This window comes from Platalea leucorodia (genome assembly GCF_965183815.1).
Source record: "Platalea leucorodia genome assembly, contig: HAP1_HAP1_SCAFFOLD_284, whole genome shotgun sequence".
NCBI classification, from domain to species: Eukaryota; Metazoa; Chordata; class Aves; order Pelecaniformes; family Threskiornithidae; genus Platalea; species Platalea leucorodia.
Genome location: NW_028121288.1, coordinates 46,107 through 72,100, shown reverse-complemented (window position 1 = coordinate 72,100; position 25,994 = coordinate 46,107). Strand labels below are relative to the sequence as shown.

General features: G+C 51.6%; 3 protein-coding genes across 3 annotated transcripts; 2 read left to right on the top strand and 1 right to left on the bottom strand.

Moving 5' to 3' along the window:
* Positions 1 to 840: 840 nt before the first annotated feature.
* On the bottom strand, positions 841 to 24,505 carry LOC309603979 (olfactory receptor 14A16-like; the record flags this gene model as incomplete). Its single annotated transcript, XM_082338849.1, has 2 exons — positions 841 to 1,168; positions 23,898 to 24,505. 2 exons carry the CDS (start codon positions 24,503 to 24,505, stop codon positions 841 to 843), a joined length of 936 nt encoding a protein of 311 aa, XP_082194975.1.
* Positions 8,837 to 9,778, top strand: LOC309603980 (olfactory receptor 6C70-like; the record flags this gene model as incomplete). The annotated part of the gene is made up of 1 exon (XM_082338850.1): positions 8,837 to 9,778. The coding sequence occupies one exon, from the start codon at positions 8,837 to 8,839 to the stop codon at positions 9,776 to 9,778; it is 942 nt and encodes a 313-aa protein (XP_082194976.1).
* LOC309603976 (olfactory receptor 14J1-like) lies at positions 19,460 to 20,395 on the top strand (the record flags this gene model as incomplete). Its single annotated transcript, XM_082338846.1, has 1 exon — positions 19,460 to 20,395. The coding sequence occupies one exon, from the start codon at positions 19,460 to 19,462 to the stop codon at positions 20,393 to 20,395; it is 936 nt and encodes a 311-aa protein (XP_082194972.1).
* Positions 24,506 to 25,994: the final 1,489 nt, after the last annotated feature.

Below are 25,994 nucleotides of genomic sequence, written 5' to 3'. Positions count from 1 at the left end.
GCTAGGCACTCTCTGGCTCTCCTGAATTCATCTTGTATCTGATTCCCAAGCCTGACTGAATTTGCCCCCTCCTCTGCTGCCACCAGCCCCACTCCCCAGGACAGCACCAGAGTCCTGGCCCTGGGGGTTCTCAGGCAGCTCCTGCAGCTCTCCCCTCTTCCTTCCCTGTGCCTGCTGAGTCCCCTCTTACTCCCATGGCACTGCAGAGTCCGTGTTCGTGGATACCTCCATTTAGTGCTTTACTTTTGGGGGACTTCACCTTTGAGGGTGTTCCATCTTCTGTGTTTCCATTCATTCCAATCCCACATCAGTTATGTGGTGAGTCCCCATCCTCTTCTGACCCCTCCAAATTCATTTCCAGAGAGTCTGGTACATGCCATCAGTCCTGTCATACATGAAGCAACCTGAGGAAAGAATGGGGAGCTCATGGACCATCTCCCCTGCCATTGGACACCAAGAAGAGCTCCTTTAAATCAGAACACTTGGTCCAGTGGAACCCAGTGTTACCATGCGCTTAACCCCAAAACCACTGAGAACAAAAGGAGAACAGAAACTTTAAAAGACCAATTCCTTGGACATTTTCTTGGAAGGAACTTTGGAAGAAGAGCCCAGCCTTCAGGCACTGCACCCAGGAAGTGCCCTTTTCTTGAACAGCTACAATTTGATGGGCCACATCTGACATAGTGTTGTGCAAGGGTCAGACACAACAGGATCAAACTTCCACAGGAGTATAAAACCAGAAAACTATCCCTAAGTAGAATTATCACAGGAGAAAAAAAGGAAACTTGTGGCCTAAGATAAACTCGGGGAAACATGCAGAGGAGGGGAGGCAGGTTATTGTCAGTGAAACGGCACCCATTGGATCAGTTTCCACAAGGCATCCTTGAGCTCCTGGTTCCTCATGCTGTAGATGAGGGGGTTCACTGCTGGAGGCACCACTGAGTACAGAACTGCCACCACCAGATCCAGGGATGGGGAGGAGATGGAGGGGGGCTTCAGGTAGGCAAACATGGCAGTGCTGATAAACAGGGAGACCACGGCCAGGTGAGGGAGGCACGTGGAAAAGGCTTTGTGGCGTCCCTGCTCGGAGGGGATCCTCAGCACGGCCCTGAAGATCTGCACATAGGACACCACAATGAAAACAAAACACCCAAAGTCCACAAAGACACTGACCCCAATAAGCCCAACTTCCCTGAGGTAGGAGTGTGAGCAGGAGAGCTTGAGGATGTGGGGGATTTCACAGAAGAACTGGTCCACAGCATTGCCTTGGCAGAGGGGGAGTGAAAATGTATTGGCAGTGTGAAGGAGAGAAGAATCCACTGCCCCAGGCAGCTGCTGCCATGTGGACACAAGCTCTGCTGCCCAGGAGGGTCCCGTAGTGCAGGGGTTTGCAGATGACAATGTAGCAGTCATAGGCCATGATGGTGACAAGATACCACTCACCGCACTGTTGTTGGACATTTTGTCCCTTTGGGCATGGGGATCTGTTCAAGGAGGTAAAGGAAGGGAAAAGTTAGGGCTGACTGCTTCGAGAAAATTCTACCCAAGTTATCCTAGAACCCCCCCAAACTGCCTTTCACTTTTCAGGAATAGCTTTGGTGAGCTCTGGTTGGTGCTGGCTGAGGGTGCCCCAGGGAGCTGGAGGCTCTGCTGGGGACTCTGCAGGACTCAGTCCTGCCCTACAGCAATAAGGAAATAGGAACATGGGGTGATCTCAGATTAAATCCGCTCGTGATGTCAAAGAGCTTTTCAGCATTGTCACTCCCAATTCACCTGACTGCAGAGCAGAGCTGTGGGGAGTTTGGGTTGTGCCTTCTGCTCTGGTCGCCCCAGCACAGCTGAGGAGTGGTTTGAATGCAGCAATGCCTGGCATTGCTGCTGCACTGCAAGGGAAACCTTGTGGGTGCTGAGATTGGGCACAGGGACTGTCCCTCAGTGCAGAGTGAGGACAGCCGCTCTGCCCATCAGCCCTGCTCTCAGCTGCCCTGTGCTGGCAGCTCTTCCACCTGGAGGACTATCGCACCCGGGTGTTCCCCCCAAAAGAAAGAGGACAGTGCTGGGAGCAGGGGAATCCAGTTTCCAAGTGCAGATCTCCAAACCCCTCACCCCATCTCATCGTACCTGAGGAGGATCTCAGCTCTGCCCTCCCAACCAGGGACACAGAGGGCTCATTACAGCTGCCTGCATGCAGCCACCCACCAGCATCTCAATGGCCTTAGCACCGAGGTGTCTTCTCCAGGGGCCTCCTGCAAAACACAGAGATGCCCTGGGAGAGCTGAGCCCTACGGGAGGGCAACGTGCAGCCCAGCAGGACCTCCCAAGGACAGAATCAACTGTCCTGAATTTGTTACGTCCTGAAGGGAGGGTAAAAGATCAGTGCCAGCCACACACACTGCAGTACCCAGAGCCCCACAGGTGAACAGGGTGCGAGCTGGGTGCTTTTTCCCCAAGGCCATATGTGCATGACAGCACACACAGCGTTGGTGTCTGAGCTGCACTTGAATCCTCACCCCCCACACCAGTGAGTGTAACAGTGAGAACAAGGGCATTAGGGAGAAGAGGAGAACATGCCAAAGGAGCCCTGCCAAGGGAGGCACGAGAGGGACACTCTGTCACACACTTGAGTTTTTCTCCTCTTTGCTGGTCAGGCTGCTGGGTAGGGCAACTCATGACCACGTCCCCATGCCATTAAGGGCAGAGGCTCTGCTGTGTGAGTGAGGAGACCAGGGGGTTGCTCCAGGGAAAGCACCTGCACTGCAGGGGATGGCAGGGAGATGCCTGAATCCCTCCTCCCACAGCATGTCTGGGAGCAGGTCTCTCTTCCTTCCTGCCCATGGCTCTGCTGCCTGGAGCTCTTCTTGGCCACGACCCCTTTCTCTGTCCCCACATCTCTTCCCTCTCCATGCTCACAGACTCCATCCCACCTGCTGTGTGCTCAGCTCTGCCCTGCAGGCACCTCCCGGCAGCAGGGCACTGAGGAGAAAACCCAGAGCACAGACTCCTTCCCCTTCAGTTCATCTCCTACTTTGACATCCATCTTTAAAATGACCCTCTGCAAATGTCCTCTGGGTGATGTACAAGTCTGAACAGCCCTGACCCATGCTGCAGCGTTTCAACAGCAGAAGGACCCTGCCTTGCTGGGGGTCACTCTTTCCACCCACAGCTTCTCCCTGCAGAACCATGGGGAGCTCCTTGCTCTGGCTGAGTGCTGACCCTGGCAGGCGGCAGAGTCCCTGCCCCAGCACACAGACCCCTGGGGTGCAGGGACCCTGCTCGGAAGGACAGCCCTGGGCACCCCAGATGCACACCTGGAATAATATCCCTGCTGCCAGGAGAAGGCAGCCGTCATGTCCTGTCTGAGCAACCCTGACCCATGCAGCACCCTGCCCTGCCCTGCCCTGCTGGGCCTTCTCCTTCCACCCACAGCTTCCCACAGTCCCAGGGGGAGCACCCCAGGCAGGCTGGACACTGACCCTGGCAGGCAGCAGAGTCCCTGCCCCGGCACACAGCCCCCTGGGGCACAAGGGACACTGCCCAGAACAGCCCTGGACACCCTGCCTGCATGCCTGGCTTCACACCCCTGCAGCCATCTCCAGGAGCGTCGTGATGTCCTGTCCCTCTGATGGTGCAGCAGGAAAGCTCTGCTCCAGAGCATGTCCTCCTCCTTCACACCAGAAAGCCAGGAGAGCCATCCTGACAGGTCCGATCCACTGTGGCATGTGCCAGGTCTCAGAGACACTTCCAGGAGCCCATCTGCATTACCCTGCAGCCAGAGACTTACCGTGTCAAGGGCTGTGAAGATCTCTTCCACAGTGAGCTCTCACCTGTCCTCCCATGCCAGACTGCCTTTAAACTCTCTGTTACTTATCTCCTCCCCGCCTCGGTGCCTGCAGGCAGTGCCCTCAGCCCTGCTGCCCTTTGCAGAGAAGCTCTGCTCCTGGGCAGAGCTGTCTCTCTGAAGTGCTGCCCACTTGCCATGAGCTGCCTCCATCCCAGGAGCCCAGCCCAGCTCAGCAGCAGAGGCCCAGCCCAAGGCACCACTTTCTCTTTCCCCTCTGGGCTCCCTCCAGGTGTCCCTGGGCTCCTGGGAAACCTGCTGTGAAACAGACTGAAGTACTAACTTGTGTTCACCTCTGGAGACATACTTCTTTCCAGCAGAGCTGTTTCTCCTATCAGAGAGAGAATGCCCAGAAATGGGCACGAGAATCACCTTTCCTTACTTCTGGTATGGGACAGGAAACCTGGACAGTGACAGAGCTCCTTTAGCCCTGCTGAGGGAAGGTATTCAGCTAAGTCAATTGAGGCTTCTTATCCTTTGTTTGTAGTCCTGGGGCTGGAAGGGACCTCAGCTCTCACCTACGGCTGCCACAAACCCACAGGAGGTGGGATTCCTCTTGCCTCTGTTCAGGTGGACACAAAATAGGAACCTGGTGCCGGGGAGCTTCTTGTCTCAGCTCCCGTGGTAATTGCTGGGGATGGAGGGAAGGAGTGAGCTGTTCAGTCTCAAACACCTGGTGACATCTGAGGTGTCAGAGGTGGTACAAGATGTGTGCAGGTAACTACAAGCTGTAATGCGGCGGTTCACAGAGAGGGCAGTATCTGGAGGCATCATCTTTGAGCTTAGAGGGGACTTCCTTTGGCCAACAGCAGATGCCCACATTTAGGACATCTGAACTTTTCCCTACTCCTTATGTTCAGGGCAGCCTATTGAGGTAGTCAGGGGGGCAGATGTAGCCATTGCCATAGCCATCAGCCATCTTCTCCATCAGCTGCATATACTAGATCACCACGGACTGTAATGGCACAACGCCCATGGACATCGCTACGTTGCCTAACCTAATTCAGGGCAGCTACTCAACGGCCAAATACAGGCCTGTAGTGCTATGCGAGATGCCAGGGCTCTGCAGCACAACTGCGTGTTTGACACCATTTGACTCTGTTTCCCACAGCATTCTTCTGGAGAAACTGGCTGCTCATGGCTTGGACACGCTTACTCTCTGCTGGGTAAAAAACTGTCCGGACGGCCAGGCCCGAAGAGTGGTGGTGAATAGAGTTCAATCCAGTTGGGGGCTGGACACAAGTGGTGTTCCCCAGGGCTCAGCCCTGGGGCCATATCTGTTTAATACCTTTATCAACAATCTGGATGAGGGGATCGAGTGCACTCTCAGTAAGCTGGCAGGCAACACCAAGTTGGGAAGAAGTTCTGTTCTGTTGGAGGGTAGGAAGGCCCTACAGAGGGACCTGGACAAACTGGATCCATGGGCAGAGGCCAGCTGTATGAGATTCAAAAGGCTCAGTGCCGGGTCCTGCACTTAGGTCACAACAACCCCATGCAACGCTACAGGCTGGGGGAGGAGTGGCTGGAGAGCTGCCCAGAGGAAAAGGACCTGGGGGTGTTGGTCGACAGCCAGGTGAATGTGAGCCGGCCGAGTGCCCAAGTGGCCAAAAAGGCTGATAGCATCCTGGCTTGTATCAGGAATAGCGTGGCCAGCAGGATCAGGGAAGTGCTCATCCCCCTGTACTCAGCACTGGTGAGGCTGCACCTCGAATACTGTGTTCAGTTTTGGGCGCCTCACTACAAGCAAGACATTGAGGTGCTGGGGCATGTCCAGAGTAGGGCAACAAGGCTGGTGAAGGGTCTAGAGAACAGGTCTTACGGCTGAGGGAACTGGGGTTTTTTTAGCCTGAAGAAAAGGAGGCTGAGGGGAGACCTTCTCTCTCTCTACAGCTACCTGGCAGGAGGTTGTAGGAAGGTGGGGGTCAGTCTCTTCTCCCAAGTAACAAGTGATAGGACAAGAGGAAAAGGCCTCAATGTTCACCAGGGGAGGTTTAGATTGGAGCGAAGGAAAAATTAGTTCTCTGAATTGGTAGTCAGGCACTGGCACAGGCTGCCCAGGGAAGTGGCTGAGTCCATATCCCTGGAGGTACTTAAAAGACGGGTAGATGTGGTGCTTAGGGACATGGTTTAGTGGTGGACTTGGCAGCGCTAGGTTAACGGTTGGACTCAATGACCTAAAGGGTCTTTTCCAACTTCAACGATTCTATGACTCTTTGATAATTTGGGAAACATCTCCTCTACCGATCCGCAGAGCCACTGCAATGGCCTCCTTCCAATTTCCCTTTAAACCTTCTCTTGACTATCATGCCTACAGCAACATAAACTGTATATATGAAATGGAGGGAGAGTGGGTTCTATCAGCCCCTGCTCTACACCCCCTGCCTGCACTGGGAAAGGAAGAAAGGGGTTGAAAGGAGAAGTGATCTGGGGCCCAGCTGAGACAAGTGCAGGGTCATCCAGTCCACTGTGAAGTCGGGAGATCAGGAACAAGTCCATGGGCAGAGGCTTGTGCTCTGCCAGACAGTGCCAGAGGATGGGGCTGGCCTGCCGACACGGAGTGCAAAGGAGGTCTTGTTTTCATGAGTGCTGTGGAGAAAGGGGGAGTAAGAGGCTATCTGTACTCAGGGAGAAGGAAAGTCTTCTTCAGTGTCATCAGGGAGGAGACTCCCAAAGCCCTGAAGAATGAGATTCCTCTCTCTCAGCTTTAGAGGAACAATTCCACCCAAAGAGAGATACCTTGTCCTTTTTTGACATGCACTAAGATGGGCAGAGAGGCCTTCACAATGTTGCCAGTTTTAGCACCAAACCCTCAGGACCATCGGCTTCCTTCTGGACTGGAAGGAGACAGTCAGGTGGCCCTTAGACGGCAATGAATGATCTCTGCAAATCTCCCAGAGGTCTGCAATGAAGAGGCCAGGTGTTGATTTGTCAGTCAGGGCTCCCCATGCAAGTGCAGAAGAGGAATCAACTCCTCTACCTTTAGAAATCCATTTCTGCAATAAGTTGAACTGTGTCCTCAACTTCATTGGCAAACCCCAGGAAAACTAAGGAGATTACTCTGACACCAAAAACCACGTATCCTTTAGGTGTCTAACATTATAAAGACAAGGCGGGTAGCATGGAAGTCACTCCACAGAAGCTGCTTTCACGGTTTACATCTCTTGGCAGCACCTTTTAAGATTTGGTGCTTCTCCCTCACAGAATACTTCACAGAATGGATCTCGACTTCTGCAGGGATTAGGTCACCGCGCTGCCAGCTATCATTGTCATTAATCTCCCCTCACCCTCTCAGAGCTGCTTCTGCTGAGGAACCCTTTAGCACCCAAGGCCATGACTCCTCGGGGAACATACCGAAGGCCTTAGAAATGTTCTCCACAAAAGGGGAAGAAAAATCAGAGACTCCTTCAGTCTGGAGGAAGTGCCTCAGCACAAATGGCATTCCCAGCTGACCCACAGAGGCTTTACATGAGCCTTGAAAGGAGCCCTGATAGACTGTTCTTTAGGGGTTGTGGGAGGAAAGGAGATGGTGCTTCACACAAAGTCTGCTGGGCTTCTCTTTCCCCCCGCTAATGCTCCCAGCACATCATAGGTTCATGTCAGTGTTTTCTCACATTTCACTGCGATTGTCATTGATTTGGCTGTTTTTTAATTCCTGGCCTGCCTGCCTTCTTACCTGCCACCCTCCTTTGACATTCCTCCTTTCCCTGTGATATTTCTCAGGAAGCGAGACCTGTGTCAGGATCTCTGCCCCTTCCTTTGATGTGGGCTTGTTGGCCCATCTCAGCTAAGCTGCACAGAGCCCGATGGGTCTGAGGTTTTCAGGCTTGTGTAGGTTTTGTGAGCAAAACCAGCAGGACAGGAAGGAGATGGCCCGCATAGGGGAAGGCTGTTTGGAAAGAAGCGCTGCACCAAGAATTCAAACTTTCAAAGCCCTCAGATAATAAATTCTTGACTTGGTAAGGATGAACTCCTTACCAAACCAGGCTTCATTCCACAGGAAAGAAAAGAAAAACAAGAAAAAGAAACAAAACCCCAAACACCACAGGAGAGAGAAGGCTCAGTTTCTCATTAGTTTATTTAGTTTCTTTATTTGTTTGCTCTACAAGGTAATTTTTATCCCCCAACTGAATGAATTTCCCTTCTCCGCCTCCCTACCCCCCCATCTTTTTCAGTCTTGTTATGCTCTTATCTTTTTCCTTTGTTTGTTCCCCTCTTCTCTCCTGCTTTTCAAATCTTCTTTTCTTTTTCCCTCCGACAGCCAGAAAGGTTTGTCAAAACTGTTTTTCAGCAAGAAAGTTGTCAGTGACAGAGGAGGAATCTGTTTATAAAGCTTTCTGTTCTACCTGGCAAAGTTCAAGCTTGGATGGAAAGAGTCCTGAAAATGGAATAGTTTTAAACACGGGATGTTTGTCTTCTCCCTCTTTGGCTCTCTTTTTCCCTGAAAACCAAACCTTTCCCAGGGAATAAAACTTTCCTCTTCTCTCACTCTTCTTCTTACCTTTACTTCCCACACACCTCCGCATTTGTCACCATCTTCATGCCGCCTTCTCTCTGCTTCTGTCCTAACCAAAAGGTTAAAGGCACTTGGCTGCACTGTTTTATCTTGCACTAGAATGCATTGTAGCTCATCCTAAAGGATACCTTTAAATAGATTAGAATAAAACCGGTTGAGAAACATCTATTTTTTCCCCACTGACTGTAAAGGGACTGTTGGGTAAAGAGCTCAAATAAAATAACTTGCATCGTGTTTATGGTGGATTCCTGCTCTAACCCCCATACTACGTCTGCTCCTAGGGCATAAAATGGTGCCTTCTTGCTCTAGGTTGATTCTTCTCTCCTTTCTTCTGTTCTCCTTCCAGCCTTTGCGTGAATGTCTCCGTGAACACCTTTTCTTGTCCTTCTACATTCTTTCGCTCTGGCTCATCTTCTTGTAACCTCCTCAGGCATTGTTTCCTCCACTGACCATCTGCCCTTGCTCACTGCAGCTCCGATGCAGAAATGTTGAACCACACAATTGTCACAGAGTTCCTTCTCTTGGGCTTCCCCTCCCACCACCATCAGCAGCGCCTAATGGCAATCCCTCTCCTGGCTTCGTACCTGGTGATCTTAGTGGGAAACTTGCTGATCATTGCCTTCATTCTGCCTGAAAGAGACCTCTGCAGGCCCATGTACTTTTTCCTCTGTAACCTCTCCTGCTTGGAAATCTTCATCGCTACATCCATCATACCCAAAGCCATAGGAAACTTGCTGAATGGCAGCAAAGCCATTTCCTTCCCAGGCTGCTTAACTCAGGGCTACTTCTACTCCCTTCTGGGCTACATCGAGTTTGTCCTTCTGGCTCTCACGTCCTATGACCGCTATGTGGCCATATGCCACCCTCTGCAGTACCCCATGCTCATGAATGGTCAGCTTTGCCTTCAGCTACTCTTGGGCTCGTGGGCTGCAGGCTTCCTGGCCGCCGTGGTCTCCACTGTCCTCGTTGCCAGGATGCCCTTCTGCAATGCCAATTGTATTGACCACTTCTGCGACAGTGTGCTTTTGATCAAGTTGTCCTGTGCAGAAACACAGACTGTTGAGCTGATCACCTTCATGGCCTCATCCATCACTCTACTTGGTTCACTGGGCATGACAGCAGTGCCCTACCTTTACATCATTAACACCATATTTAGGTTTTCCTCAGCTTCCTCACGACACAAGGCATTCTCTACATGCTCCCCTCACTTCATCACTGTCAACTTTGGCTACGGCAGCTGCATATTCATGTATGTCCAGCCTTCAAGTCACCACATGTCCTACAAGGCAGTGGTCCTTCTCAACACAGTGGTAACTCCTTTGATGAGTCCCTTTCTTTTCAGCCTGAGGAACCAGATGATGAAAGATGCCCTCAAGGCAGGCTTGACGAGAAGGGTGATCATCTTCAGGAAACACTTTTCCACCTGAGAAGAGTTTTTGTAAGTGGATTTTGAAAGGAGAGAGGGGTGGGGAGGGCAAACACATGATGATGGTATATTTGCAGGAATGCGACCTTTCTTTCTTAGCAGTGTAAAGATTCCTGAAATGAATATCACACCAGGTTCTCTCCTGCAAGAGATCATCCTAAGAAGGCCTTCCCTAGGAATGCCTTTCAAATGACCTACAAGCACTTTACAAACCCTGGTGAATACCGCAATAGCATTTTCTACGTGTGGAAACCAAAACAGAAAGCAACAAGCAGAGGGCTTCATCCCTCCATGGCACACCCAGTTCTCAACAAGCTTCACCCTTCTTCAGTTCTGATGCAACTTCTCCTTGCTTCTAAACCTGGTTTCCTGATTATTTTGGTGGCAGATCTTTGTTGAACCTCTTCATCTTTAGGAAATGACAGAAAATAGGTGGAACACAATAAAAAGAAGTATAATGGCTTTATTTCTCTACCAAGTGGTGCTTACATCTCCATTAACCTCCTGGTTAGAACAAAAACATGCCTGAAATAAAGTCCAACTTAACTGCCTCAGATTACCTCTCTTCTGCTTTAGTATAAAATCTTGAATATTGGTCAGAAATGTAGTTTTGAGTAACAAGGCAGCTGTCTCCAGATCAGGTCTGCTGAAGTAAATATCCAGTCCTTGATGCAATGCTCCCACACCCAATACTTCAGCTGATCTAGCAAATTCAGGGGGATTAACTTATTCCAACATAGACTTTTATGACTGCAATGTCTAAAAAGATGAGTTCATTGCGTGGTCTCCTTTGACAGTGGGGAGGAAGGAGCAGTACAGAGGATGGTGTCATCTCCTCCTATAGTGGGCTATAGCACCTCAGGGGAACTGTACTTAGCACAGGCTCGGCAGCTTAACTTTTCAATACCTAACGCCAGGTGCACTGACCCACGTGCTGGGCAACGTCTGGTGATTTGCACAAGTGAGGGACTCTTGCTCAGCGGGGGCCATCCTTTGAAGACACGAGGGTTACAACTGTACTTTAAGGTCTCTCCAAAAGTAAACAGAAACATCTCCTCTAATCCCTGCCACAGTGTTGCCATTTTGTAATTTTCCTGGACTACTTTTCACTCATGATTGGCAAGAAAAATGTTCTCTTTTGGAAAGAGGATCAAAACCATGATTTGCTCACTCATTTAAATGAAAATATGGGATTGTCATGCAATGTGAGAGATTTTTTTTACATTTGATCTGAGACAGTTTTCTTGCATTGAATAAATAACTTCCCTGCCAAGCCACAGAAACACTGACATACATAAATGATTCCATCAAGCTGGCACACGTTATTAATACAGAAAACTAAGATGGACAAGTGTCGGCTGACATGCCCAAGTTAGTGGAATGAATGCCATCCCATTCGAGCTGGATGGGATGGCAAAGAGTGGCAAAGAGTGCCACCAACGTTTCTTCAGTGAAGAGAATTTGAACTCACAGGTGGTGATTTAGCTTAGCTGTTTTAGGCATGTTAGTGTGATAAATCCTACCCTAAGTCACTTGTGCATCAATGGCTCTGATATTTTGGGGTAGATAGCTTAGGTTTGACTGAATCCCCACTGGTACCTCTAGGCAGCAAATATCTGAGGCCCTTGTCTTGCTCTAACGGCATGTCCTCCAGACTGATCACCTTATTCACCTCCTCCACACCAGGGAAAGGGCGGGGTGCAGCTGTGGGCATCGTTCCTTCAGGAAAGTGCTCCTTAGAGTTAAGGCACAGCTCCCTCCAAGAGCTCTTCCTTACAAGGCGTAGGAACAAGGCTGTGCCAGGCGCTGCTTCCTCTAGTCTGCGCAGACACCAAACTGTATTTCACGCCACACGTGCATGCAGAACATCCTTACTGGCAGCCTACAAAACAAAACAAAGCACACCATACAGACCTCTCTTAATTTCATGTACGCGGGGTGGATGAAACACAGAAGTACAGGACTATGTGTCTGGGCTGCAGGGAATGCTCGTGGGGCCAGATGAGACCCAGGAGACATGGAAGTGGTGCACTATGAGCAGCATGGCATGGGGACCAGCGTCTCCTCCCTGTAATGGATGTGGACAGCAAAGACCATACTTCCTTAAGTGGACAGAAGTCCCCTAAATAACTGCCCACCTCCCTGGCACTTGAGCAGGATGAACAATGGATTTTTTTTTTTTTTTTTAGTGACTAAATTGAAAATGCACATAAATAAAGAGTAGAAGCATCCCAGTTCACTTTGAGAACTTTATTAAAGGAACAAAGAACTCTTCTGCTGCACTTCAAACCAAGTCTTTCTTTTGTACAGCCAGGAGGTTAGTACCTGTTCTGTGGGTTGCCAGTGACCTGAAGACAAAACCAGTCTTAGTCAGCTCAGACAAATTTTACCTTGAAAGTACCTCTTTCTTTTGATTGATGAGACTGACTCATTGCAAATGGCTTCTGTGGAGACATTTACAGTGATCTGACATGAATCCCTCCCAAATCACCTCCTCTTGGTTCCTTCTCCTACCCATGGGAAGAGAAACATTTCCCATTCATGATTCATCAGGTCCTAAGGTGGGTGACCATATGCTCACTACTTAACAGACCTCTCTCCACTGGCCACAGAAAGGGGCCTCAGATCAGAGGCTTGGGAGTCGCAGGGTGGGTGAGGGTGGGGGGATGCCCCCTGTGTGAAGGAGCAGCTCAGATAGATGGAGCTCCTCTATCAGCTGGGCAACAGCTTGAGTTAGCTTGTGTGAGTGAGGATGAGAGGAGGAGTCAGGAAGGGTGACAGTGTCTTGCAGTTACCAACTACTTGATCAGGTAGAGCAGGCAGAAAAAGTCTTCTGACAGCAACCCAAAGAAGTCTCCAGGTTAATGCCCAGGTTTCTATGGGGAGCTGTAAGTGCCCTGGCATTCACTGGCCAGGCAAGGCAAGAGGGTGCCAACAGTCCGGAGGATCGTGGGACGACTTAGCAGAGCTGCCAAGTGGGCTAACAAGGATGATGCTCACCTGGATCTGGTCCTGGCCAAGGAAGAGCTGGCCAGGGATGCGATAATCAGTGTCTGCCTCAGCTGTTATGACCAGGAAATAGTGGGGTCCCAGATGTCAAAAGAAGACCCGCAGCAGAGCACAGGCTGGTGGACTCCACAGAAGAAGACTTTGAGTTGCTCGGGGGACCGATACAAGTGGTGCCATGAGGAGCAGCTCTGAAGGGTGAACGATCTAAGAAAATCTGTCAGGCATTACAGAACAGACTCTTCCAAGGACAAGAAAGATCTCTCCAACTTCCCATGAAAAAAAAAAAAAAAACAAACATTCATCTTGTGAGGCTGCTTGTCTGAACTGATGGATCTCCAGGGCAAAAAGTCAGCACCCAGGAGCTGGTAACAGGGGAAGCTGCAAAGAAGGAATTGAGAAACCTTGCCCCAGGATGAAGGGAGGATGCCAAAGCCAAAGGTCCCATAGGCTTTGGAGTGGCAGGGATGGGTAGCAAAAGCAAAATGAGCTGACAGAGGCTTAGAGGGCCATGCAGAAAGAGTCACACTCTGCCTGGAGGCCTGGAACAAGTGGGCACTGCAGAGGTTTGCATCTTGAATGCATGCCTCAGCCTAGCAGATGGGGATTCCCCCTGCTGGTGGTGGCTGTGCCAGTCCATCCCCATAGGTCTCAATGGTGCAGACTCTGCTTGAAGACATTCCTGCAACCCAGATATGCTGGGGTTAATGCAGAATTGGCTATTCTAAATCAAGCATTTGATTCACTTTGTCTCTTTGCTTTGACGTCTTTTCACTTTGACGGCACTCCTGAAATCTCTCTAATAAGCCACATAAGAACTGAAGACTAAAGGAAAATTCTGCCCAGAAGAGGCTCCTTGTGGTGCTTTGTGTGGCAATGAGCCCTCTGGTGCCGAGTTCCTGAACTGCAGAAGCTCAAAGACTGAGGAAGCCTCCAGAGAAGTAAAAGAAGCACAGCTGAAGGTTTGGGAGGGTGTTAGCAGGCCCTGCTGAAGGCCATCACTGAAGAGACCATGCAGGGAATTAGCAGAGAAGGTTCCTGTCCCTGGGGGCTGGTGAAGCAGGGAGTCAGAGGCACTTGGCACAGGAGGACATTTCAATGTGAGATGTTTTCACACTGTGAAAGCCCTTGATGTGCTTCACCAAGCAGGATGGCCAAGCCCTGACCCCCATGCCCTGCAGAGAGAGCTCCTTTCCCTCTTGTGATGCTCTGGGCTCTTCCTGGGGGCATTGTGATGTGGGAGTGTGTGATGACCAGGCGCAGGTCAGTGGTAGGACACCTCCCAGGCTCTGTGGAGGGTGAGTGAGGAGGAGGCAACGAGGCGCTGGAGCTGTAAGGACCTCATGTCCTCTCATGGGTCTCAGTGGAAGAGACAGAAGCCACAGCTGAGTGGACAAGGGTCCCAGTTCTGTTGGGGTGTCAAAGCCCCACCAAGGCCCTTGGCCATCCCCACCACAGCTACACTGTCCTGTGCCTGTGCCTGCTTCCTTGCTTCCAGCACCAAGCTCTGTGTTTCTGAGCATTTGCCAATGCCTCTGAGCTCCCCACAACCCATCCCGTTTCTTCCAAACCCTTGCTAGTGCTGCTTTCTCACCCAAGAGTTCCAAGCCCCAGACATGCTAGAATCCTCTGTTTAGCTCCACAGCCCAGCACTCAACTGCACATCCTCCTGCTTCTGCTGCCTCCAAATCAAGACTCAACGTATTTCACTTCAGCATGACAGCCCCCGACATGTCAAGTCTTCTTCCTGTCTTCAATGCACTCACTGCTGCACCTGCACTGCTCTCTCCCTGCATGCCCATGTGTCTCACCAACCTTTCCTCTTCCCCCGCAGTGGTGGGACCTCACCCCAGGAGGGCTGTGCATCCGCCAGGCTCAGGGAGGTTTCCTGACACCCACCCAAGTGTGAGGAGTGAAGGAGGGGAGGAGAGGGGTCAGCTCACGGGGCATGACTGAGCAGAGATACCCCAAGCAGTGGGCGTTCCCCATCTGTCAGGCTGAGCCATGCACATGCGATGGAAATGCCTGTATCATGCCTGATTTGCACAGGAGGGGCCTTCCTTCCTGCCATCTTCCCAGGACAATCTTCTTCTTCCTCCTCCACCATCAGACATCCACTGCTTTCCATTGCTGGCTTCAGACATGGTTTTAAGGATTTGCTAACACCATCAGCCATCAGCTTGTTTCTCCCTGACTTCTCCCAACACTCTTTCCCAGACACATGGCCAATCACTGCTGCTCAGGGCCACTCACTCTTCAGAAGAGGCCTTGAGCATTTTGGATCTTCTTCGTGCTTTTTATAATCTTCCTGCTTTTAAAAAAAAAAAAAAAAAAAAAGATCCTGCCATTTTTAGGGAAATCACAGAAACATCCAAAGGAATGATGCTTTGGGCACTGTCATGGCATTTGGGAAACTGTACCATGCTCTCTTGTCCCTCTCTCCTGGACACTTAAAGAGGACTCACATTTCTGTGAACTTAAATTTTAGGTGTTGCCAGGAATCTCAGGAGGCATGGCATACAGATTCCAGGGCTCAGGGACTGGTCAAATGCCTCGTCTTTCTTTCCGCAATGATGGCTTCAATGCCCAGCTCATTTCTGGACTCTGTATGTGGATGCTGACATTTAGTGAGCAACTGAATCTGAAAGGATTAACACTGTAGGCTGTTATTTTTGGAGGGTATAAAGACAGTAAAAGAGAAGAAGTTGGCTTTGGGCAAAGGCAAAGGGAAGCAAAGGATGTGGTCATGACTGTTTGGGGACACCTGTGAAGCAGCCCTCAACCTGATGTGAATGACTTCTGGGGTCAGGGAGAACCTGAGAGCTCTCTCTCTAATTGGAAACCATGAAAGGGAAGGAAGGACAGCATCATTCAGGATGGAGGGGACCTCGGGAGGTGTCTGGACCAACCTCCTGCTCAAAGCAGGCTCAGACCAGATTACTCAGGGCTTTATCCAAACACATCTGGGTCACTTTCCGGGATAGAGCAGGTGCACACTCTCTCGGAAACAGCTTCCAGTACTTGACTCTCCTTCTGCTGGGAAAGTTTCTCTCTCTATCTAGCCTGACCCTCTCTTCTTTCAGCCCATTGCCTCTTGTCCTTGTGTCATGGACATGAGCCTGACTCTGTCTTCGTGGGAACTGTGTAATGCTGCTACATGTTTCTCACAAGATCTTCTCTACTCCTGTCTGAACAAGCCCAGCTCTCTAAGCCTCTTCTTACAATAAAAGTTCTCCTATCCTACTGACCTTGGTGGCCCTCCACTGACCTGGTTCCAGTATGTTGAGGTCTCTCTGGCATTGTGGGATGTCAAAACCTAGGAAAATATTCTGGCTATGGTGTCAAAAGTGCTGAGCAGACTGGCTGTGCTCCAGTTCATACAGCCCAGGATGCTGTTGGCCTTCTTTCCCGATTGCTCCTCTTTTGCCTAATGGAACCCAAGGACCACCAAAGCCTTTCCACAGAGCTGCTGCCCACCTGGGCAGTCCCTGGCCTATGTTGTGTCATGGGCTTAGTCGACCTCAAGGGCACAACTTACTGCCTATCCTAAGGTTCCTATTGGCCCATCACTCCAGCTTGTCTTTGTCCTTTGGGATGGCCACGCTGCCCTCCAGTGCAGTGTCTGCTCTCCTCAATGTGGTGTCTTTTACAAATGTTATGAAAAAGCACTCTCTCATCTCCTCCAGGTCATTAAAAGCCCGTTAAACAGGGAAGGTTGCAGCAGAGACCCCTGCAGGACCCTGCTAACTAGATGCCTCCGGGCAGAGTGCCACGCATTCATCACCTCCCTCTGAGCCTGACCATCCATCTGGTTATTTACCGATCAGATTATCCACCCATACATACCAGAATATTCTAACTTGGGCACAAGAATATTGTGGAGGGGTAATGTTGAAAAGTTCACTGACTTCCAGATCAAAAGACAACCACTGCTCTCCCTGGGTCCAGCAATCCTGTCCTCTCAGAAGAGAAAGCAAAGAGGATGGGGAGAGACAAGCTCCCCTTGGTAGATCCAGTCCCCTTCTCTTTCAGACAACCAGAAATGGGATCCAGGTGAACATGATCTGGGGCACAGCCATTTGCTCCTCTGCACATCCTTTGGGCATTTTAGAAAGGTGCATGCAACGTTTGCATTTTCCCCATTGTCAAGGAGTTTGCACAGACTCCATGACCTTTGAAAGATGCTGGAGAGTAGCTTCACTGTGCCATTGGCCTGCTCACTCGGCTCCCTGCAATGCTGCCCCTCATGTCCCATACACTGGGAAGCATTTGCTCAAGTGATCCCTGACTTGATCCCCATCCACCGCTGGCTGATCTCCTCCAGAGTCCTGCCCTGAGTCACAGAGGCCTGGGAGACCTTGCTGGGGAAGGCTGAGGCAAAGAGGACACACAGAATCTCACATCTATCTACACCTGCTCTTCCTAAATTCAGCAGTGGCCACACAGGATCTTTGTTTCTTCTTTAACTGTTCCTGAAGCAGTAAACACTCCTTATGGTGCCCTTCAACTGCCTTTCAAGTTTAGACTGAGTTTTGATCTGGACCCTTGCAGAGCTTGGAGGATGCTGTCCTTGAAGAGCAGCTGTCCTGAGCTCTGCCACCATGTCACAGATCTGTCTGCTCAGGAACAGCTCCAGCTCCTCCTGCCTGTGCCCCTGGCTGAGGGCACTGCTGCACATATGGGCTGAAGCACTGCAGCTGTGGGACCAGGCAAGCTCTGACTCGCCATAATGAACCCTGGTACAAAGCATCCAAGACCCCGTGGGTGAAAAAGCAGAGAGATGGCATGGACAAAACAGAGCTGCATGTCTTCCTAGCCCCAGGTGCCTATTTCATTGAACTGAGGATAAGTCCCAGGCTTGAAGAAATTAGATCTTTCCTTGTCACCTTCCTGGCTGTCTTGCCTAATGATGGGACAAAAAAAAAGGGGTTTCTCATGCCGAAGTCTTTTCCTAATATGAGAAATGACAGTGCTGGAAGTGTCTCTCTGCAGCTGAGGGAGGGAACATCAGTGATGAGTTCAGCCTGTTTCACAGCAGGTTCCCCTGCAGCCCCAGGGACACCTGGAGGGAGCCCAGAGGGGGCAGAGAAAGTGGTGCCTTGGGCTGGGCCTCTGCTGCTGAGCTGGGCTGGGCTCCTGGGATGGAGGCAGCTCATGGCAAGTGGGCAGCACTGCAGAGAGACAGCTCTGCCCAGGAGCAGCTCCTCTGCAAAGCGCAGCAGGGCTGAGGGCACTGCCTGCAGGGACCGAGGGGAGAGGAGCGAGGCAGAGAGAGGTTAAAGGCAGCCTGGAGTGGGAGGATCCTGAGAGCTAATTGTGGGAGAAATCTTCACAGCCCTTGACACGGTAAGTCTCTGGCTGCAGGACAATGTAGCTGGTGTTCCTGGAGGGATCTCCAAAGGCTGCTACATCCCACAGCCTATACGATTTTCAGGAGGATTCTCAGAGTTTCTCTAGTTTAGAGGAGAAGGATGTGCTGCAGAAGAGGACTTCCCTGTGCGCTGTCAGAAGGATAGGGCATGATGGCTCCCTTCTTCTGGGGTTTTGAAGATCGGTGTGCACCTGTGGGTGCCCAGGGCTGTTCTTCAGAGCAGGGTCACCACGCCCCAGTGGGCTGTGCACCAGGGCAGGGACTCTGCTGTCTGACCGGGTCAGCACTCAGCCTGCCCAGGGAGTGCCCTTCAAAGCTGCGGGGAGAACCTGTGGGTGGAAGCAGGGCAGGATCCCTCTGCTGCCCAGAGGGTGCAGTGTGGGTCAGGGCTGCTCAGACTTCTACATCACCCGGAGGACATTTGCAGAGGGTCATTTTAAAGAGGGATGTCAAGGGAGGGGATTGCCTGAAAGGGAAGAAATCTGTGCTTTGAGTTTTTCCACTCTTGGTTGGCTGGGTGGGCAGTGGGAGATGGGAATTTATTTCTCTGCTCTGGAGAAGGCAATGAGACCCCAGTTCTCGTCAGGACTTGTCTGAGCTGCTCCTTAGCCCCTGCACACACAGAGATGCCCCTGGGCAATGCCCTGCTGCCAGGAGGTGCCTGCAGGGTAGAGCTGAGCACACAGCGGGTGGGATGGGGTCTGTGAGCATGGAGAGGGAGGAGATGTGGGGACAGAGAAAGGGGTCGTGGCTAAGAAGAGCTCCAGGCAGCAGAGACATGGGCAGCTGAGAGCAGGGCTGATGGACAGAGCGGCTGTCCTCACTCTGCACTAAGGGACAGTCCCTGTGCCCAATCTCAGCAACCACAAGGTTTCCCTTGCAGTGCAGCAGAAATGCCAGGCATTGCTGCATTCAAACCACTCCTCAGCTGTGCTGGGGCAACTAGAACAGAAGGCACAACCCAAACTCCCCACAGCTCTGCTCTGCAGTCAGGTGAATTGGGAGTGACAATGCTGAAAAGCTCTTTGACATCACGAGCGGATTTAATCTGAGATCACCCCATGTTCCTATTTCCTTATTGCTGTAGGGCAGGACTGAGTCCTGCAGGGCCCCCAGCAGAGCCTCCTGCTCCCTGGGGCACCCTCAGCCAGCACCAACCAGAGCTCACCAAAGGTCTTTCAAAAAAGTGAAAAGCAGTTCGAGGGGTTTCTATAAGAAAGTCAGTAGATTTTTCTGAAAGCAGTCTGCCCTAACTTCTCATTTCTTCTACCTCCTTGAACAGATCCCCATGTGCAGAGACAGCAGATGTCCAATAACAGCTCCATCACCCACTTCCTTCTCCTGGCATTTGCAGACACATGGGAGCTACAGCTCTTGCACTTCTGGCTCTTCCTGGGCATCTACCTGGCTGCCCTTCTGGGCAACGGCCTCATCATCACCACCGTAGCCTGCGACCACCGCCTCCACACCCCCATGTACTTCTTCCTCCTCAACCTTTCTTTTCTTTACCTGGGATCCATTTCCACCACTGTCCCCAAAGCCATGGCCAGTTCCCTCTGGGACACCAGGGACATCTCCTATGCAGGATGTGCTGTCCAGGTCTTCTTTGTATTCCTCTTGTTTGGTGCAGAGTATTCTCTTCTCACCATCATGGCCTACGACCGCTACGTGGCCATCTGCAAACCCCTCCACTACGGGACCCTCCTGGGCAGCAGAGCTTGTGTCCACATGGCAGCAGCTGCCTGGGGCAGTGCATTTCTCAATGCTCTCCTACACACTGCCAATACATTTTCACTACCCCTCTGCCAAGGTAATGCTGTGGACCAGTTCTTCTGTGAAATCCCCCACATCCTCAAGCTCTCCTGCTCACACTCCTACCTCAGGGAGCTTGGTCTTCTTATTTTAAGTTCTTTGTTAGCTTTTGGATGTTTTGTTTTCATTGTGGTGTCCTATGTGCAGATCTTCAGGGCTGTGCTGAGGATCCCCTCCGAGCAGGGATGCCACAAAGCCTTTTCCACGTGCCTCCCTCACCTGGCCGTGGTCTCCCTCTTTCTCAGCATTGTAGTGTTTGCCTACCTGAAGCCCCCCTCCATCTCCTCCCCATCTTTGGATCTGGTGGTGGCAGTTCTGTACTCAGTGGTGCCTCCAGCAGTGAACCCCCTCATCTACAGCATGAGGAACCAGGAGCTCAAAGATGCACTGAAGAAGCTCATTCAATCTGTGGTCTTTCAGCAGCAATAAGCTGCCCAGGTCTCTTTCCATGTGATTTCCAGTGTTTCTGGGGAATGTCTTGTGCTTTGGGCATTTTATTTGTGGTAATTCTGTTTCTCTAGGAATGTCTGCATGCACTCCACTTCTCCAGAGGCATGAACATGTGTCTGACACAAAGGTCTTTGCACATTTGTCTGGCCCGATGGTAGATCTGCCCTCCCATGTCACATCTCTGTAATACAAGGGAATTTCCTCAGTGCCGGTGTCTGGAGGTAGGGCCCTTCTTCCAAAGTTGAGGTCAGGAACAAGCTGAGGAAGTTGTCCCCCACGAGGCCGTGCTGCTGTGCTGGTGTTCTCCATGGGCTGAGGGCAGTAGGGCTCAGCGCGATGTGTTCGGGAATGGGACTGGAGGGAGCTTCCACTGGTGGCCTCCCTATTCGGCCACTTCCAGCACTGGCCACTCACCACAGGTTTATGGGTGACTTTTGCTGCACGGCCATTTTTGCCTCCTCCTGCTGGGCTCAGGGCCTGCACTGGGGGAATGGCCAGCCCTGCTCAGCCTCTCTCCTTGTCCAGACCCTGGCAGACCCTGGGTCCGGGATGTCTGCGAAATCTTACATGGGGTGCGCATAGGGCTGGGTAGGTTCCAGGACGTGGGGGAGGCTGTGTCAAGTAGGAGGAACAGAAGGGGGACAGGGCACAAAGCGATGTTGTCCTGGTTTCAGCTGGGATAGAGTTAATTTTCTTCTTAGTAGCTGGTATAGCCCTGTGGTTTGGGTTTAGCATGAGAACCATGATGAGAACAACACACTGATGTTTTGGTTCCTGCTAAGTAGTGTTAAGTGGTTGCTAAGTAGTTGCTAAGTAGTGCTTACACTGGTCAAGGACTTTTCAGCTTCCCATGCTCCGCCAGGTGCACCAGAAGCTGGGAGGGGGCACAGCCAGGACAGCTGACCCAGACTGGCCAAAGGGCTATTCCATACCATGTGACGTCATGCTCAGTATATAAGCTGGGGGAAGAAGAAGGAAGGGGGGGACGTTTTGTGTGATGGTGTTTGTCTTCCCAAGTAACTGCTATGCATGATGGAGTCCTGCTTTCCTGGGGATGGCTGAACACCTGCCTGCCCATGGGAAGGAGTCAATGAATTCCTTGCTTTGCTCTGCTTGCACGCGCGGCTTTTGCTTTACCTATTAAACTGTTCTGTTTTATTGTACTTCAATTATTAAACTGTTCTTACCTCAACCCATGAGTTTTCTTCCTTTTCCTCTTCTGATTCTCTCCCCCATCCCACCGGGGGGGGAGTGAGTGAGCGGCTGTGTGGTGCTTAGTTGCTGGCTGGGGTTAAACCACGACACCGCCACAGGGTGCTGCAGAGCTCTGGGCACTCACCCCACAGCCTCAGCCCCTCTGAAGGGCACAACAGCTCCTGTCGGGCAGGGAGGAGTCTCGGCCTGCCCATCAGCCCCAGGGCTGGAGGCTCACCATGACATGAGGAAATGGAGGTTAGGGAAACGGCAGGAAGTATGGTTTCTGGTCCAGGACATGCCCAACACAGACTGACTCTGCCCCATCATTGTCACCCCTCTCCCCACGCCAGCACAGGAGTCCTGGCCAGGGGACAGAGCAGCCTGCCCCGAGTGGGTGCCTGCAGAAAGAGGTTTCTCTTTCTCATGGATTCCCCCCTGCAGCCACAGAAATGCTCCCTTGCTCTTTTCCACAGTCATCCCTGCTCTTCAGAGAGCCTTTCCCCAGGTCAGCATGTCTGTGCCGGCCTGGCCAGACGTTCCTGGTTCCTGCAAGGCCCCATGCTGGTGGTGCTGCTCTGCAGAGGGAGCGGGCTGTGGTGCCCTGGGGCCATGGAGTGACCCTGCACTGGCCATGCTGGTCAGGGTCAGAAGCAGACCCAGCTGGAGCAGGATCACTGCTGCTGAGCCCTTTTCCATCATCCCTGATTGCTCAGGAGCCAAGGACAGGGCTGGGCAGGACCATGGGGTGTCTCTAATGGCACGCAGGGCAGGGGATGGCTGCACTGGATCCAGCCCATGGGGTTTCCAAGAGGTTGCCCTGAAACACTCTCCAGTCTTATGGCCCTTTGCCTGCTGTCTCCTCACGGCCTCTCCTGCCATTGCAGGGCCCTTGTTAGCCTGTGGGCTCCTCACGTTCACCTTTTCCTCCAGGACACTCCTCCTTGGATGGTCACTCATTTTATGAGGTGCCACTCACCCCCCACCCAGACTCACACACTGTCCCTGGAGATCCCCTGAGCTCTCCTGGCAGCTCTCAGTTCCTCTTCAGGATGGCACCTGCCATCAGCCCCACTGCAGGTGGGACAGCACCAGGCAGATAAGTCAAAGACCGGTTGCTCATTTAGTGGACATATGCAACCAAGAAGGGAGGTCTTCATCCACGCCTTGGTCCCTAACACATCACCGTGGGACTCTGCGATTGTCCCCCTGAATCCATCAGATGCCCAGAAGAGCAAAAGTCCTTCTGAGGGAGAACCCTATTGGGTGTACTCCTGACACCAGCTTTGGAAGAGGCGCCCAGCCTTCTGGCCCTGTCCTGAGGAGCCCCTTTGGTTACGATGGTGCTTGCATGGAGACCAGCTCTGATAGAGTGGTTCACGTGGCCTGCTCCTGCCCTCAGCCACAGGGATGCCACCGTACAGATAACAGGACTGTCACAAGTTGCACGAGACCTTAGGGACAGCACAAATAAAAGGGCACAGCAGAACAGTGTGGAATTGAGGAGAGAAAAGCACTGAAAAAGCCATGTCCTGCTGCTGTCCTTGGCCATGGCACCAGGAAAGCAGCAGCCCTAACATGCAGGCAGCAGAGGGATAGTGCCCACCAGGGCTGCTCCTCCGTGAGGAAGCTGGGCATTTACACCCTGAACCCCTCCTGCAGGCTGGGGCTGTTCCCCCAGCTCCAGAGGAGATGTGAAGAGATGGGAGCTGAGACAAATAATTTTCTACTGGTTTCTTTATGGAGTTTATCTAAATGGGGAGCTTGGATCCATATGTACATGAGGACTTTGGGTCAAGAAAAGGCAGGTAGGAGGCCAAGAATAATATTATCACAGGCATAAACAAAAAAAACAACGCCCCAAATATCCCACAAAGGAAAAATAAAGACACATACAAAGAAAAGTTAGTCCAGGCTATTCCTGTGATACTGTGGGAGCCCGAGTGGGACAATGGGCACGTTCTTAATATGAAGTAGCTTGTAATCGAATAGTTTCCACACTGCATCCTTCATTTCCTTGTTCCTCATGCTGTAGATGAGGGTGTTCACTGCTGGAGGCACCACTGAGTACAGAACTGCCACCACAAAGTCCAGGGATGGGGAGGAGATGGAGGGGGGCTTCAGGGAGTCAAACATGCCAGTGCTGACAAACAGGGAGACCACGGCCAGGTGAGGGAGGCACGTGGAAAAGGCTTTGTGGCATCCCTGCTCGGAGGGGATCCTCAGCACAGCCCTGAAGATCTGCACATAGGACAGCACAATGAAAACAAACCACCCAAATGCTAACAAAGAACTTAAAATAAGGAGCCTGGCTTCCCTGAGGTAGGAGTGTGAGCAGGAGAGCTTGAGGATCTGCGGAGGTTTACAGAAGAACTGGTCCACAGCCTTGCCTTGGCAGAGGGGTAGTGAAAATGTATTGGCAGTGTGCAGGAGAGCATTGAGAAATGCACTGCCCCAGGCAGCTGCTGCCATGTGGACACAAGCTCTGCTGCCCAGGAGGGTCCCGTAGTGCAGGGGTTTGCAGATGGCAGCAAAACGGTCATAGGCCATGACAGTGAGAAGGGCACACTCTGCTCCAAGGAAGAAGAAAAGCAGAAAGACCTGGGCAGCACATCCTGCATAGGAGATGGCCCTGGTGTCCCAGAGGGAATTGGCCATGGTTTTGGGGACAGTGGTGGAGATGCAGCCCATGTCAAGAACAGAGAGGTTGAGGAGGAAGAAGTACGTGGGGGTGTGGAGGCGGTGGTCACAGGCTACAGCAGTGATGATGAGGCCATTGCGCAGGAGGGCAGCCAGGTAGATGCCCAGGAAGAGCCAGAAGTGCAAGAGCTGCAGCTCCCGTGTGTCCACGAATGCCAGGAGGAGGAACTGGGTGATGGAGCTGCTGTTGGACATTTGCTGTTTCTTGACATGGGGGCACTACTGAAAAAATGAAAGGACAGGTTGAAATCAAGGCAGACTCCTCTGAGCAAAACCACTCCATTTTTCATCGCAATACCCTCCAAGTGAAGTGCATTTCCTTTCTCTGGTCTGCGCTGGCTGAGTGTGGTGTACCGAGCAGGACCTCTGCTCATGTGCTGCTGAGGAGTCAGCTTTGCTCTGCTGCAGTGGCTACATGGGAGCTGGTTTGTGACAGCTCCATTGCTCTCAAGGAATGTCAGACGTAATCCACCTTTAACGGAAAAGTTCAATATCTGCACTCGTGACTCCGAAGAGTGTGGGCTGCAGAAAAGAGGCTTAGCAAGTCTTTATAATAATTTTGTTTGTGGTTTTTATTTTCCACCATCACAACCAGTGGGTATCCTATTTAGGGATAGAAATCCTCATTTTTATGACTGAAAATGTGTAGAGTCTTGAGACAGGACATACAAAAGGGCTCAGATATTTGAAGCTTAGTGCAGAGTCAGGAGAGCTGCAGTGTTACAGAATCATGGAATCATAGAATTATTTAAGTTGCAAAAGATCTTTAAGATCATTGAGTCCAACCGTTAATGTAGCACTGCCAAGTCCACCACTAAACCATGTTCCTAAGCACGACATCCACACATCGTTTAAATACTTCCAGGGATGACAACTCAACCACTTCCCTGGGCTGCCTGTTCCACTGCTTGACAACCCTTTTGGTGAAGAAATCTTTCCTAATATCCAATCTAAACCATTTCCTCTTGTCCTATCGCTTGTTACTTGGGAGAAGAGACCGACTCCCACCTCACTACAGCCTCCTTTCAGGTAGTTGCAGAGAGCAATAAGGTCTCCCCTCAGCCTCCTCTTCTCCAGGCTAAACAACCCCAGCTCCCTCAGCCGCTCCTCGTAAGACTTGTGCTCTAGACCCTTCACCAGCTTCGTTGCTCGTCTTTGGACACACTCCAGCACCTCAATGTCCTTCTTGGAGTGAGGGGCCCAAAACTGAACACAGGATTTGAGGTGCGGCCTCACCAGTGCCGAGTACAGGGGAAACATCATGTCCCTAGTCCTGCTGGCCACACTATTCCTGAAACAGGCCAGGATGCCATTGGCCGTCTTGGCCACCTGGGCACACTGCCAGCTCATATTCAGCTGGCTGTCAACCAACACCCCCAGGTCCTTTTCTGCCAGGCAGCTCTCCACCCACTCCTCCCCCAGCCTGTAGCGTTGTGTGGGGGTTGTTGTAACCCAAGTGCAGGACTCGGCCCTGAGCCTTGTTGAATCTCATGCAGCTGGCCTCGGCCCATCAATCCAGCCTGGCCAGGTCCCTCTGTAGGGCCTTCCTACCCTCCAGCAGATCAACACTCCTGCCCAACTTGGTGTCGTTGCTAAACTTACTGAGGGTGCACTCGATCCCCTCATCCAGATTATTGATAAAGATATTAAGCAGAAGTAGGCCCAATACTGAGCCCTGGGGAGC